This window comes from Dermacentor variabilis, unplaced genomic scaffold (assembly GCF_050947875.1).
Source record: "Dermacentor variabilis isolate Ectoservices unplaced genomic scaffold, ASM5094787v1 scaffold_12, whole genome shotgun sequence".
Taxonomy (NCBI): domain Eukaryota; kingdom Metazoa; phylum Arthropoda; class Arachnida; order Ixodida; family Ixodidae; genus Dermacentor; species Dermacentor variabilis.
The window spans coordinates 44,629,545-44,645,081 of record NW_027460280.1 but is presented as its reverse complement, the minus strand read 5'-3'; the positions used below and the strand labels follow the sequence as shown (position 1 = coordinate 44,645,081).

The 15,537-nt window shown below is 41.7% G+C and overlaps 2 protein-coding genes across 9 annotated transcripts in view; one reads left to right on the top strand and one right to left on the bottom strand.

Moving 5' to 3' along the window:
* Positions 1-7,111, bottom strand: part of elgi (E3 ubiquitin-protein ligase NRDP1 elgi) — a 56,142-nt gene extending 49,031 nt beyond the window's left edge. For all 7 annotated transcript variants that reach the window (XR_012824938.1, XR_012824939.1, XM_075676625.1 and 4 more), the window contains exons 1-3: positions 6,921-7,111; positions 6,464-6,577; positions 2,282-2,581 (exon numbers count right to left, since the gene is read on the bottom strand). Coding sequence is in view for 5 of the 7 variants with exons in the window: in XM_075676625.1 (XP_075532740.1) it covers positions 2,282-2,581; positions 6,464-6,553 (390 nt within the window). In the remaining 2 variants the exon portion in view is untranslated. The remainder of the gene's footprint in view (positions 1-2,281; positions 2,582-6,463; positions 6,578-6,920) is intronic.
* A 193-nt stretch (positions 7,112-7,304) lies between these two features.
* Positions 7,305-15,537, top strand: part of Rcd5 (microspherule protein Rcd5) — a 46,663-nt gene continuing 38,430 nt past the window's right edge. For both annotated transcript variants that reach the window (XM_075676752.1, XM_075676751.1), the window contains exons 1-2: positions 7,305-7,469; positions 8,012-8,102. In XM_075676752.1, the coding sequence (XP_075532867.1) occupies positions 8,027-8,102 (76 nt within the window). In that variant the 5' untranslated portion in view covers positions 7,305-7,469; positions 8,012-8,026. The remainder of the gene's footprint in view (positions 7,470-8,011; positions 8,103-15,537) is intronic.

Here is a 15,537-nt window from a genome sequence, read left to right as displayed (position 1 = left end):
AGTCCGGTGCTTCTGTGCGAATGTGGAAGGTTCCGGCCTCAGCTGCTCCGACTCCTTAGACAATGTGGAGAAGTGCATGCGCCGCAGGCAGCGAAATTGCCCAAGCAGAAGTAAATACAGGACTATTTCATGCAAAACTAAGCTAGTTTCATCAATAGAGTGATTTTATAAATGGTATGTGCTTTTATGATGTCTAATTCTTTAGCAGGCTTATATCGAATCATGCCCTATATTGAACTGACAGGCGTTTTTTTGCAAGTTCGATATCGCCGGGCTAGGCTGTATTCGTGACCCCCCTCAAAAGCATTGCAGAAACTGCAGCCTTTAGCCTCTGACCTGCCCTGCGGGATGCCAAAATGCCTTCTGAAGCTCCCTGAGGGATGCAACAATGCCCTCTGGACCAGGCATAGCCAGGATTTTCTTTTTTTTTTCAGAGGAGGGGAGAAGAGGGCTAAGGTTTCACAATTCCCTCTTAAGTGTCCCATGTTTGGTGCATAATAATAAAACTATTACTTTGAGCAAGCCTTTGGTCAGGTACCATCCTGTACTTGTCTAAGGCGGGCGTCTGAAGGATATTTGCCTTTGTACATAGGCGACGCGCCAGGCATAAAAAGGAGCAGGGCACTGGCCAGAAAAATTTTGGGAGGGGGGAGGGGACTGAAGCCCGATAGCCCCCCCTGGCTACGCCACTGCTCTGGATGCCATAATTAGGTGTGACCCTCGCAAAAGCATTGTAGAAGCTGCCACACTACAGCAACCACAGTCCGAGGAGGAAGTAGGGAGTAAAGGGAGAGGAGGCAGGGAATGGGTACAATTAGTGATTAACCTTACCTCTCTGTGATTGTGGCAGTTCATCTAACATGACACGGGTGTAATCAGAAAGCGTTCATTTGGGCTCTCTTCAGTAAAGAATTAGTGAATGAATGACATGTCTCTGTGTTCTGTGTACTATGTGGACAAACACAAGTGGTGCAAGCAAGGTAACATTTAGCATCACATCACGACTGTTGTATACCGTCAACGATGAATTGAATTGAATTCTGGGGTTTTACATGCCAAAACCACAATTTGATTATGAGGCACGCCATAGTGGGGACTCTGGATTAATTCTGACCACCAGAGGATCATTATTGTGCGCCCAATGCACGGAACACGGCATTTTTGCATTTCGCCCGATCAAAATACGACCGCCATGGCCAGGATTTGATCCGGTGACCTTGTTCTTAGCATACCAACACCAGAGCCACTAAGCCACCACAGTGAGTCAGCCATCAACATCACTGCCAAATACCATCAATCAACACAAATAGCACACATAGCTTAGCTTACATCGATTCCCACAGAGCAAGGGATCTGCATTTTTTTTAGCGTTCTTTTCAGATTAGTTAGGTTTTTAGCACCCCATTATCATCAAAGCAAGTCATTATTGTGCACAATGTTACAGTGATCATGGCCTTCCGACATGATTGTAAACACACGAAATGGTGTTCTAGCGTTGGAGTGCCGTGATGATGCACTTGTTCACACGATGGCTGACAATGGCAACTAGTACTAGGCACGGAAGCTTTGATCTCTGTGCAACCTGTACCGTATGTGCCAATGCTCTTTATCCTGTAATCATCTGCCATGTTCGTTGCAGGATTCTGTTCGTCAATAGGTATAAATAAGATATTACCCACCAGGGCTGCTCTGAGAACATGCGAAGCAATTTTTACTGCTGAAACATAGAAACCTCGGCTAAAATTCATGTTTTAGCAATGTTTTTGCTACAAGTACGACTTTGGTAAATTGAGCTTTGACTGCATTGATTTGTCATACACCCTATCACAAAACACACCAAACCCTCTTCTCCATGAGTTCCTCAAAAACCAAACTTCATAGTTCAATGTCTATTTTGGGAAAATTGAAACCTGATGCCGCTAATATCATGGATTAATGGCACTGACTTGCTCAGTGATACAATTTCCTTGCAAGTTCCAGGTATGAAAAAGAAATGCTATTCAAAAATTTTCTCACATATGTCGGCATATGTTCAACTTCACTGATGCGAAGTTATTTCAGGAAAAGCAAGAGACTTCTGCTTTGGGGTATGAAATTACGTGAAGTGATTGTTATAGTGTTTCATAAACATTTTGTTAGACGTCCAAAGGTGAGAGAAAAAGCTCCAGCCAGGCAAGGCTCTCTCGCTACAATTACATTTCAGTTTTAAACCTAACTCTGAAGGAGGGTATTACATTCTAACAATTCTCAATGAGTCTACAAGAAGTGAAGGCCAACAAACCTTCAGTTCATCTTTTGGAATGACAAGGCCACAGCCCTGCTCGCATGGCACTGGCCGCCGGGGATTGTGCTCACAAGTCTCTCGGTGTGATGTCAGACAGTCAAGCTTGACAATGGCACTGCAGCCAAACTGGGCATTGTCGCACGACATTTGCAACCTGGACAGCAAGTTTCGCAGAATGCGTGGCACAGGCTTAAGCTGCGCTGCAGTGATGGACTGCCGGTCAACAGGACATGTCTGCTGGCGCGACAACCATTGGCAGATGCAGCCCTGGCAGAAGGCATGCTCACACTGTGGTGCCTGCAGAGAGTACACATCTTTAGCACAGGTCTGAAGTTGATGGCAATAAAAGTGTGCAGCAAGAAACACATCTTTAAGCTCCCAAATCTCCGAATAAAAAATGAACAGTACCGTGACCATCTCGTGCAAAAAAGAACTGCATAATACTGTTCAAATACTACTAGAACCCCATGTTGCACACCATTGTTTTGCATAAGTTCAAATATTGGGAGGGGGGCAGAGCAGAATGGAACCACTAACAAGGAATAAAAGCTATGGTAGAGTCACCAGTAGTGTTTATTGTGAGACAATGGTTGCATGGCTGTTTTGCTGCAATTCTACTACATAGGGTTGTTGCTTTACAAACTACTGATTAGTAACCTAAAGCATCCAGATAGACATTCAGAGGCAAGAACCATTGTTGTATGGAAATTACTAATATGTTTATACCAAAACTTTGGTCACATTTTTATGAAAAGCAAGGCAATCAACCAAGGTGAATTCATTTGTCAAAATTACCATACCACTACAGAGCTACTGACAGATCCATGGCCCAACTTTTGCACCATACATTCACTTCTTTCTACGGCTGCATGAGGTGCATTACAATATCCCCGCAATCTGATCTGCAGTGTTATGAACAAATAGATTAGTCACTTGTTCTAGTTGAGGACTTAATTGGGCGAAATTATTGCTCCCCACTTTTAACCATAGAGGGAGCTGATCAACTGGGTTGTGGGCTTCACAGCAAGGATATCATGTTTCCAACACAACTGAGGTGGTTGGGAATGAGCTTGTTTGCTTTAGGCATTAAGGTCAATTTCCCAGCACTGCAGTGGCAGCCTAATTCAGTAATGCTGCGTGCAACTGCCACCACAAACATTGGTACTGTACAAGTCTCCTGTTCCCTGAACAGGCAGGACAGATAAGCCAACACTGCACCGCAGTTCACTGTAAGCATAAACTTTATACATGCCAATACCAAATCCCTCACTGTGACCAAAGGCAAAGACGAAGCTCCAGTTTGAGTATGCCCTATAGTGGTAAATAGGCACAAGTGCACCATTGGTTAATCATTACAAACAAAATGGTACTTAAGGACATGTCAACTCATTGCTAGTGCAACCCTCTTTCTTGTAATAATGTAAACGTTGCTCTGCATAAACATATCTTCCTTTTAGCTGGCCTTGGTCCTCCTGTCCATATGAACAACAAAACAGTGACATAACGCTAATTATCAACAAGCACGAGATCCGAGCCTGAGTCTGGGCCTCTGAGCCACTGTCATGGCTAGCAGACTAAATAGCACAGTTACTAAATGCATATATGCAAAGTAGCTGAGGTGGTATTAAACCTAATGCTGTTGTCAGACTAATTTAGCATCCTTTTGCGTATGCACAATTTGCCTAACTGAGCAGAACTTTGGTGCTATGGTGTTATATGGTGAAACAAGGCGTAATTCTAAATTTATAGCAACTGTGACTGAAAGAAAAACACACGCGCCAATGGAAAAAACAAGTGTATTTTCTCCTTTTCTTCTCCCATTGCTGATAGTACACTTTTCGTCAACCATGTTCTTTCCTTGTCAGACAAGCTTCAAACCCTTGATTATATAGCAATCATGAGCAATAATCACTAAAGATAGCTTATGATGTAAATAATTAGGTTTGCTTTAATACAGTGGACATTTTGATCACTTTAAGCAAAAACCTGCAGAGTGAATGAAATGCACATTGATTGCAACAAGGAATACTGCCACTCTCTCTTCTAGGTGGGTGCTGCTGACTGCCATGTGCATCTGTGGCAGCATGTATAATGAACACCATTTGTAGAAACCTTAAGCATGAAGCAGTAAGCAACGATGATGCACTGCCACCAAAAGAAAGTTGCATTTTAAAGCTATGCTCAGAGAATGTGCTCCAAGTTTTGTAACTCATTCAGATAAAGCAGCAGCAGGCCATAATTGAATCAATGCTACAGTAATGTCACCAATGCACTGCTAATGGCAGGTCAAATGGCACTTTGAACAAAAAGTGCTGTACCAAAGAGATGGGTGTACATTTAAGAAAATTGATGCTAACGAAATGCAGTCAACAGCTCTTCATTCATAGCTTTTCTCCTTCCATCCCCACTATCCACCATGAATAATCACTGCCTCCCAGTGTTCAAACCTGCATGTTTCTTGAGAGTCATTCTAGATTCATGTTTGAAATACAATCACACAAAGGACGCACAAGGGAAGCCTCAGGCTGAAGCCAATGTTTCGAGAAGGGGACTTCTTTTTCATCAGGGCAAGTACCTTTGTCAAAACGTTTGGCTCTAGCCTGAGGACCTGAGGCTTCATCTTTTTCACCCACTGTTCATCACTTCAAATGAGCCCTTTATTGCGCCTGTATTGCAATCACATTTTGCACCTAAAGGAGAGAATCGCTCGCGGACATCGAGACATAGAGTATGTCCACATCTTCAATTTATCGACCAAGCCATGCCTGTTACAACATTCAGTCCACCTTGCACGAATCATTGGTTGAACAACCCCAAACAAGAATTTGTTCAAATATAGCCTTTCAATTATTGTCCACAAATAATTAAATCAGATTAGATTTGCTGCCACCAATTTTCTCTCACTCACTTCTACGAATAAAAATTTACATAAAGTTACAGAACTGCATTCTGATGACCTAATATGGCAAGACTATTTGACCACAAAACCGAGAATACAGCAGTGAGAAACATACAGGCTTGTGGCTCTCTCTGTTCGCACGAGCATCCAATGTGGTGTTCTAAGGTTCAGATTTGCATAGGGACAGATTTGAAGAGCAGACCTCCAAGAACAAAGTGAACTATAGTGTTCCCTTGGTTATTACAGTGTTTCTTTTTACTCAGAAATGTTCTAAGGTGTGTTCTGAAACACTTGGTGTCCTTCAAAATGTTCTTCATACAGCTATGTTTTTATTTGTGCAGTCCTGAGTCCTCACATGGGGCATACATAAGAGTTGTATTATTGGTACCATAAATTTGGAACAGGTGTACACAATAGGCATTAATAAGAATGCATGTTTCTCTAGATTTAGTGGAATATAAGAATTGTGTTCTATATGGTACTATGGCACACCACTAGGGCATTAAGACAAAAATGGCAGCCTCTATTGGGAAAGTTGGTTGAAGCATGGGCAGTGATCCAACATCCTGCATCTTGAGGGACACAATGCTAAAGAGATTCATGCCACGCTGGTGGCCATTTACTGTGACCATGGTGGAAATCTTGATATCATGTTTTTTTTTTCTTTTTGCTAATTTCGTGAACTAATTCATGCACCTGCGATCGTTCTTCAAAGCTTGCTTGTTATTTTATTATTGTGCAGTTTGGGGTACCTGTCATATTGAACTGGCGACCAGTTATCACAGGTCGCCAGTCCTGGTTGTCTCCTTACCTTGGCTGCCAAAAGGCTGCTCGTAGTACTAAAAAAATAGATAAAAATAAATAAATAACGTGCCTGCAGCTGAACGCTCAGTTTTACAAACATATGCCATATGTATACAGTGTCAAAGCATCAGATGCCTGCTAAGTGGCCATAGCTAAAGCCTACTAAGCTTGCACGTTTTGTTAACAACACCAGTGCCGACCTCCTCCTGCACAATCAACATGTTGCTTAAAGCGATACCATGTGAGCCTGCAAATATTTTGCGAAGATTAACGCCGCCATTCGCATACACACTACATGATGAATACAGTGGACACAGCTGAGTAATGAAGTGCGCGAAACAGATTCTGCTAAGCACAATACGCTATTCACTGCTAGATCATGACAATACAGAGCAGAGTTCAGCACGTACCAACCACCCATTAGTCCAGTAGAAAATGAACAAAATGTAACAAGGATAGCAAACAATTTTTTGTACCTGAAGGGGTTCCTCCAGAACACCAGAGCAGACTGGGCAGATCAACTCTTCATCAACGTCGCCTTGAAAACGGCAAAGATCGTAACCCATGGTCGTGCAACACGGCAGACGTCTCTAGAAGTACACAGACTTGGTCAACAGCCGCTGTCAACATCGCTTGCACGAAAAAAAGTGCAATCTGGGCATGAAACATCAGCTGTTATTCAAAAAGAAAACTGGAAGCTTGTCTTCAATACGCAAATCATAGGAGGTTGCCATTGTTAAAGATCACAGTTTTTTCACGCTATGGAACCTCAGCCATGTCACAGCTTTAAGTGTAACGAGAAGAGCCCATTCGGAATGCTGCTGAGATCTGACAGTGCTGAGAGCTCTAGCGTAGAGTAACAAAGTGATACAATAATCTGCTGAACTATCTAGGCTTATCCAATACTCTACTCCAAGATTGGTTCTCACTTACGCTGAACACGGCCCAGAAGCTGACCGCCGTCGAATAAAACAACTTCAGGAGACACACATTGAAAAGAAGGAACAGGTGCAGGCTGTAACGACACGAAATCACGCTCCAATCTAGCACATTTGCATCACATCCAAACTAAACAATGAATTCCTTGACCCGAGGAAGAGGACACCTGAGAAGCACGCTGCTCCTTCGGCCGGTGGCTGTCAACGTCATTGCCGTAAACACATGCCGTAATTATCATTGTTTAAGAAAAAAGCATTCAATTTTTTATAAAATATGCTTAAGTTATGTAGCAACATACTTTTTTTAGTTTTGTCAAATAAATGTTAAGCGTGAACAAAATTTCTTGGTACGTCTTACTTGCGTAATTGCGGCTACTGCGCGGCAATCAGCGTGTCTCCGTGCTTCTCGTGCTGTTAAAAGCATGTTAAAGTGCTAGCGTCTTAAGGCAATGTCGAAGCGTTGTTGCTACCGTGTATTGTTCTGCAATGCGAGACGATTCATGCCTGATAGAACTGTAGAACTGCGCTAGTTCTGCAAAAATAGGTGAGCAAACTTTCCTGTGGGGTTTAACTATGGCTTGGAAACATGTATTCTAGGGAACATATATTATTTTGTTGAACGTTCGCTCTGACTTTCACTAGGTGCGCGCCTTTCGAACGTAGGTTTGGCATAAAATGTTTGCATTACTTTAGTACACTGTTCACTTTGCCATTTCTTTGATGTAGGACACACAATTTGCATATCAGGCTCTTAATACATGTTGTTGACTTGTTCGTTATGATCATTTGTTACTCACCTTGTTCGATTTTTATGGGCGAGTGAAGTAACGTTATGTCTTATCTAGAACAGGATGCCAAACAGATAGCGCAAAAGCCCGTTTTTTGGTCACCTTTGCATTGCCTTGTGTATCCCTCATTTAAGTACTACCAATGAGAGTCTTTGGGAAACGCTTCCTAGAACCAAACCGCACAAAATTTGCGTATCATTTTGCTGACTGATTGTCAACAGTCTGGTTTCACCCCAGTTGTCATCCTACTCTCTTATGGGCTCCAGGCAGTTATGCTTTTCATGGCTTCTGTTTACAGACTCGCGCAGCCGACATGTCGTCGAACCTTGTGTTGGGTAATGTTGCGAGTGATAACTCCCAAGATGTAAGCGAAGCATCGCAAGCACCAGGTGAGCCTACTGTTGCGCTTTCTCTTTCTTCTTTAGTCAGTTAGGAGTGTTGAGTAGGAACTAGAATTGGAAGGTGAGGCTCCAGCATTGCGCAATGTTCGCAAGAACTGTTTGCAAAATCTGCAGTCTTGCTTGATTTCTTCTTCTTTTTTTTGTATGTGTGTACCAGAGTAATTAATTGTCATGGAATAATCGTTATAAAACCCCGTAGCATTCTGTGCAACCCCTAGTGCAAAAGGGCAATCATGTAGTCCATCTTCTGTGTAAAAGTTAGGCTCTGAATCTATAAAGAAGTGTGTCTACATGACTGCAGCGTGGCCGACCGAGACCTCTCGCTCGTTCTTTTTTCTTTTCTTTTTTGTTTTGACACTATCAACATGTCATTTATTAAATAAGCAGACGGTATTTACTCTGCTTTCACACAAAAATCATAGTAATGGGACTAGCGCAGTGTTCCCAGTTTGCAAGAACTTGTAAATGCTGCAACCCCTTCTCGTGCAGCATTCTTAATTGTACATGGCAAGGTAATGCTTCAGAATTATGAGGACTGAAGAAAACATGTACTTAAAATGTATCGCTTGCATCATAAGACTTCTTTAATTATTGACATTGGATGGTCATGGTGGTGACAGTATGTGGTTGTTTAGTGGGTTCTTTTATTTTGCTAAGTCTGATGGTAATGAGTTATATTAAGGAAAAATTTCTGTTTTCCTAGTATATGGTACAAGAAATGGTCAATTTGTTCTCAATAAGTATCTAAAGTATTTTTTTTTAGAATAGAGTTGAAAATAATAAATTTTAAAACAGTTCTTCTGTCTTGTCTGATGCTGAATGCAAAACAAATGAGTTAAAACAAAATGTTTAACTGCTGAATCGGGTGTAATCTATTGTCGGTGGTTCTTATAGCGGTCCTTATGTTTTGCCTGTTTGTTGGAGCCTTGGCAGTTGCACTTTCTGACAATAGGGACTGCATAATAGTGTCTACTGTTGTCTACAACCCAGAGGCCAATGTTCCGTGACATTGGCATTTGCACAAATCTTGTCCCCATGTGTCAAGTCTGATGTCAGCATTACTTCTTAAATGTGATGAAACTTTAAAGTTGCATAATCTTTTGAAGCACAAATGTCTGCAGATATCTTTTCTGCATCATACTGTTTTTGCTGATTGCTGTTAAAATGAACATTCTAAAAGTTATTTCTGTTTTTCATATTTGAATGAAAATGCTAAACTCTGCAAGTGAGCACTTGTGTTAAATGCAGCAAAGCTTGTATGCTGCATATTTTGTAGTTTGCACCACTGAGGAACTTTCATATTTACATTCGTTGTGATGCCGTGCTATGCTTTATGATGCTGCGCTATGTGCTGCTTAGGTTTTTTTTTTGTTAAGCATTTGTTTTACGGCTGTGCATGCGTTGAAGCAGTAGTGTTTGTCTCAAGCACAATGGAGTTTTTTTTATTTACAATCTTGTACTTGCATACTTATGTTAAAGCAGCACTATATGAAACTAGATGAAAGCTGTTCCTCTTTTCAATTTTTAGCAGCCATGTCTGGTTCTGTAAAGCTGCAGTTAAAGTTGTAGCTTCATTGTGTAAATGTATTTAGCTGCCAGTGGATCAACACTTATAGCATTCTGCTGTTGAAAGTGTAAGATTGTGGGCTAGGATCCTTGCCATAGCAGCCACAGTCTGATGGAGGCAAAAGGGAGAAATGCTTGTAGTGTTCCTTAAAGGGCCCCTCGCTAGGTTTGGCCATATTAAGCAGAAAAACATTGTTTATACTTCACACACGGAAGATCGTGTCTGCAAACTATTACAATGCTGCACACTGTGTAAATGGCTGAAATTTAAAACTGAATGCCATGCATCCACCTTCTCGAGGAAGCACCACTTCCAGCCAGAGAGTTGAGGCAGCATGCACAAATGGTGTGATGTGAAATGCAGTCTTAGCAACATCACTCTTTGATACTTGATCACACTTTTTTACTTTGATAAATTATCCAATGGAGAACTCGCAACTGTTCCACCGGAAATGCGCCATGCAGCAAAAAAAAAAAAAAAGAGGCACGCCTCGTTACATAAACCAGATGCGATCCCTCAGTTCCGGTATGTGAGAAGGCAGGAACGTCACTTGCAGGTGTTACACTAGGCAGAGGGAGACAGTGGCCAGTATAATGGAAAACTATTCCAATCTGTTTTTATTCCAGATCCACCATTAGCCTCCCACTATAAGTTAGAATAGTGCCATACTCATATGGGGCAGAACCCACGCCATTTTGTCTTATCAGAGGAGGCTAATGGCAGACTCGGAATGAAAACAGATTGGAATAGTCTTACGTTTTACTGGCCAGTGTCTCTTTTTGCAGTCGTGCTCGCCTCCTGACGGTAGGTAACAGGGCATTCAATGTTTTTTTTATCGCCTCCAAGAGTAAACCATTTTGAAGAATTCTTCTGGTAAAACGAACTGTAGACAGCTTCACTGTCTTAGAACTTACTCTAGTTCTAGAACTTCTAGTGTATAGCTTAAGTTTATAATGTGACCTAGTGATGGGTCTTTTAAATAATTGCAAGTGGTCATAATTAATCCACAGTTCAACTTTACAGTGTGTCTTACTTTCCTTGAAGCCCTTGGGTGTAACTGTTAGTGTTGTAACATCCACGCTCACATTCTATTTATATGGACTTGCCATTATAGAAATTGCAGTATCATCTGACGTTCAGTGGATGTGCATTATCATCTGCGCTCATGTGGGCATAACCATGACAGAAGCACATTGTGTTTAAGTTGTCATATGTGAACAGATAATTTGCCAGGGAAATATTTCGTATATAATAGTTAAAGCAGTTTGCAGGAGAAGCAGGTTTGATGAACATAAGTTAACTGTCCTACACTGTCTCTGGAACAATTTGCATGCTTCCCTCTTCCATGTGCCCCTGTTGTCAAGCCCCAGGAAATTTTTTTTCAACAGAAACTCTAACAGTGTTGCTCCTGAGTTGCTTTTCAGCAATGCAAATAAGTGCATATAAACGATTAATTAGTTATGGCTCAGTATCTATGGTATTCTGCTGTGGATCACAAGGTTGGGTGTTCTGTTTTTTGCTGTAGCGGAATAGCATAGCCCAGGGTCTGCTTTTTTTTTTCTTCTTTTTTATCATGGTTGTTCATCAAGTTATCATCATTGAATCGGTTAGCATGTCAACAATTATGGTGCTGTGCATGGCCTGGATGTAGCTATGCTGTGTTCATGCAAACATACCTATATTCCATGTAGATTGCACTGATCATGTGCACAGTTCGTTACTGTCTAAAACTTCATGTGTCTGTCTGCATGCAATGTGCAAATGGTGCGTGATTGCCTTTTAGCATATTCACATTTCAATCTGCATGTTTCCATTGGTTGCACTCGCTGTTTCTTCAAATTGAGTTCATGAACCTCTTCCGCTTACACACTTGGGCCACGATTTTGTAGGCATGCCTTTTCCCAATGCTAATGCCTTTCTAGCTTTTTGCGTTCGTGAGTGGGCAAGAGACACCCTGCCCTGGGCAGAGCGTTGAACGTGGCCACTCTCGAAAGTAAAAAGCGCCAAAAAGCATTAGCATCAGGAAAGGACATTGCTACAAAATCACAGCCTTGGAAATAATACCTGCCATGGTGGCACTGTGGCTCTGACATTTTGCTTCTCAGAGTGAAGTTGCAGATTTGTTTCTTGGCCGTTGCATTCTGACGGAGGCAGGATGCAAAACTGCTCATCTGCAAAGCTTTAGCTGCATGTTGAAAAAAAAACCAGGCAGTCAAAATTAATTCAGATCCTTACACTACAGCACTTGATATGATATGATATGATGATATGATAGTTGCTTTGATATGTTAAATCCAGTTAACCAGTCTTAGCCTCGCTTGTGAACAAAAGCAGTCATGGATATTATATTTTGTGATTGGACCTCTTGCGATTGAAGCTCTTTGTGATTGGACACTACGGGATAGGTGGTGAAACATGGGTGTCAGGGTCGCAACAAGTGAAGTTTAATGAAAGCCTGATATCTTTCTTTTGTGCTGCACATTTCATTAGTGAATGAAGAGGGGTTGTGCAGAAATAACAGAATTAATAGCTAGACACTAATTTACTTAGTAATCATGTGTTGGCCCAATTTTCCAAGCCTGTGGTTGTGGTTGTTTAACAGGGTGTCAGTTTCTGTCATAATTACGATAGTGCATGCATGTGTAGTTTTTTTGTGCGCATGTGTGTGCATGTAGTTCTTGATACCTTGTTAACTGCAATTGTTACATCATATATGTGATGTGTGCACAAATGCAATATATTTTGTTCTGCATTTTTTTATTGCACTATGTGGGCTGTACATTTAATATGTGGAGTACCTCAGTCTGGAGAACTATAAAGATAAATTGGTATAACCATACCTATTGTTAATCTAGTCTTTCGACACTGCAGCAGATATTTTTTTCGTTCCTCTTCTGTCAGCTAGTCTCTACATTCCACCACTTTGTTAACTGGTTCCTGGACGATTAGAAAATTTTATTTCCATATATGTGTGGAAGTATTCTCCAAAATGTCAACCCAAAGAGGTGCCAGAATGGTGAAACTAGCACACAGCACTGGTGGGAGGGTTGGGTGGGTGACGCAACTTGGTTTATTCCTTCGGTAACTAGGTGTAGAGTTTTTTGACAGCTAAGTGGGGCATCATGTTATTGGGACAGTCCAGCATGTTTCTTTCAAATGGCCTCCTTTACTCCAACAAATTAGCATGAGGTAGTGTTCAGCATTCAGTATTGCCTCTTCCTTTTCTAGGAAAGATTGTACACAACATTTGCAATGCCACTACATTCTAAAGCGCAACATTGCTTCACTAGCTTCCACTCACCTTCACGTTTTGACATTCATGGGAAACATCCTCGATGCATTCATGATCTCCATGAAAGGGCTTGTTCCTATCTAACATTGTGTGAGGGCTGTTCGCCAGTCTCAAAAAAAGGCCTTGAACAGTGCTTCGCCAGGAATTTTTTGCCATATGCCACTGTTAACTGGTGTGATGCCATCTTGAACAACACAGCATGTAAAAACATTAAGTTCTGGGAGCTTCTACACTAAAATGGCAGACATACATAGTTAACTTTGGAATAAATATAAAATATGGGAGACCCTTATGTTCAGGTTATCTGGGCAAAACTTCTGTATTTACTATACAGCCCTAGTGCACAATTTGCTTGAATGTTTTCAACTGTTTGGTTCTTGACTTGGACTAAAGTTATTTAGTTGTTCTTTTCCTTTTGTTATTAGCAATTTGAAATTATGTTCATTGTTTATTTTTGTCCTTTGGTTCTATTGTATTTATTGGATGCCGCTTGATTGAAAATCGCCCTGTAAGACTGCATAATTGTCTTGGTTTAAATCTTCTGTAAGCTTTCTTACCGGAAGGTGCAATGTTATGCTGAGCAAGCATGACTGAAGGACCTTGTTTAAGAAAAAGAACTTCAGTGACTGTGTGTTTTGTACTTTTCTCGAATAACTGGTAACTTAATAGCTGGATAAATAGCAGCTGCAAAAAGTCTTTTGCATGTCAGTGTTCTAGGAGACTTTGTATAAACATGTGTGAAGCCAGAAACTCTGGCATCACATTAATGCAAGCATATTCCTTGTGAACAGAAAGTCCGTTCACTGATAATTATATACATTAGAAGGCCTGATCTGTCAGAAGTGCTACACTGCTGCCTTTATCTGTAGCAATTTTAGGTAAGCATGGGAGTGCCACCATATTAAAGTTCTAACATTGAGCATTCTTTTTCCATATCTAGCACAGTTTCACAGTCAATGCAAATGGAAAAATAACTAGGCAGGTTTCGTTAGTTGTTGCATTGGTGCAATAATGAGTACTACTGCATCCAAAAGCCAGAATATGCTTGTACTAAGAGGCTAGCTCATTCAAGCTGGCAGGCAGCAACATGTAGTTGGCACAGGAAATGGAGTGCCATGTCATGTGATGGGGCGCTGGCTATAAGGGAAACCTGACAGCCGGCGCCTCTTGCTAGGGCCCGAGTTCCTGGGCCTTCGGCCAAGCCTGCAGGAAACAGGGGCCATGGCACCCCAAAGCCCGACAAGCCCAGCTGGTGGAAGCAGCAGTGGGCCCACAGCAGCACCAAGGCGCGAGCGACGCCGCCTGGAAGAGCTCCAGGAGATGGTGCTGGAGCGTGAGCTGCGTCGTATGGAGCTTGAGGAGAAGAAGCTGCTTGTTGAGACACAGAAGCTGCAGCTCCAGAAGGAGAATCTCCAGCTCGAGCGCCAAAAACTGCAGCTCGAGATTGGCGACTTGGAGGCACGCCTGCGCCATTCAAGGCACTCTTCTGGCCGCTGAGCCTGCATTGCCTCCAGACAATGCTGCTCTGCGGGCCAGCCCGCAAGTGGTGCTTGTAGCACCAATTGACTGGGAGCAGTTAGCAGAGATGTGAACAAAAGGTGTCACTTGAGCATGCATGCACATGATTGCAAGGCACCTGCTGCTTTTCTCACGGATTTTTAGGCAATACATGCACGTGGCCGAGAGGTGATAACCTGGCAGATGCAAGCCAAGGAATGTGGGAGCAAATTTTTAATTCTACAATTTACTGAATATAAGTTGCCCACGAAATAGCTACAAATTCCTGGTGAAGTGCTGACCCTTTCCCATAAATGGACAACCCCGCATGCATACCTGTGATGACAACTGTCTTAATTTTTTTAATATATGCTGAGAAATCACTGTAGTTAACCCAGCTGCCAAAATGTGTTTGGCTTGCAAAATGATTGGGTTAAAGCTGTCTGTACTACTCTCTTCAGCATCTCATATTTTTATGTACTTTTAGGAATTAATGACAATCCTGCCTTGTTTGGTATTCTGTAGTTTGCCTCTTGTAGGGTGACCATTAGTATATATTTATTAACATCAGTTGTTTTTGTGAACATAATATTTTGTTTGAATTTGTCGCTTTAGATGCATATAATTAATCTCTTTTTGGTGTGAAATAATGGTTGTGCCTGAACATTTTCAAGTCACTGGCCTCTAAATTGTTTTGCTGTTTTATTTATTGTTTTGTCCTCCCATAGTATGAGGAATATGGGGCCGGTATAATGTAAAGCTATTTCAATCTGTTTTTATTCCAAATTGCCCATTAGCCTTCTGCGACAGGTCAAAATGGTTTGGGCTCTACCCACATGGGCGGGGGTGCACCGCCAATGTGGGCTGGACCCGAACCATTCTGACCTATTGCGGAGGGCTAATGGGTGATTTGGAATAAAAACAGATTGGAATAGTTTTACATTATACCGGCCTAGTTCACATTCTGGGCCAGTTACCTAGTTTATTGATGTTAGGTAGTGATGCTCCTTATATGTATTGAATTATCTGTATTATTTATCCAATATTAATTTATTATAGTTATTTAT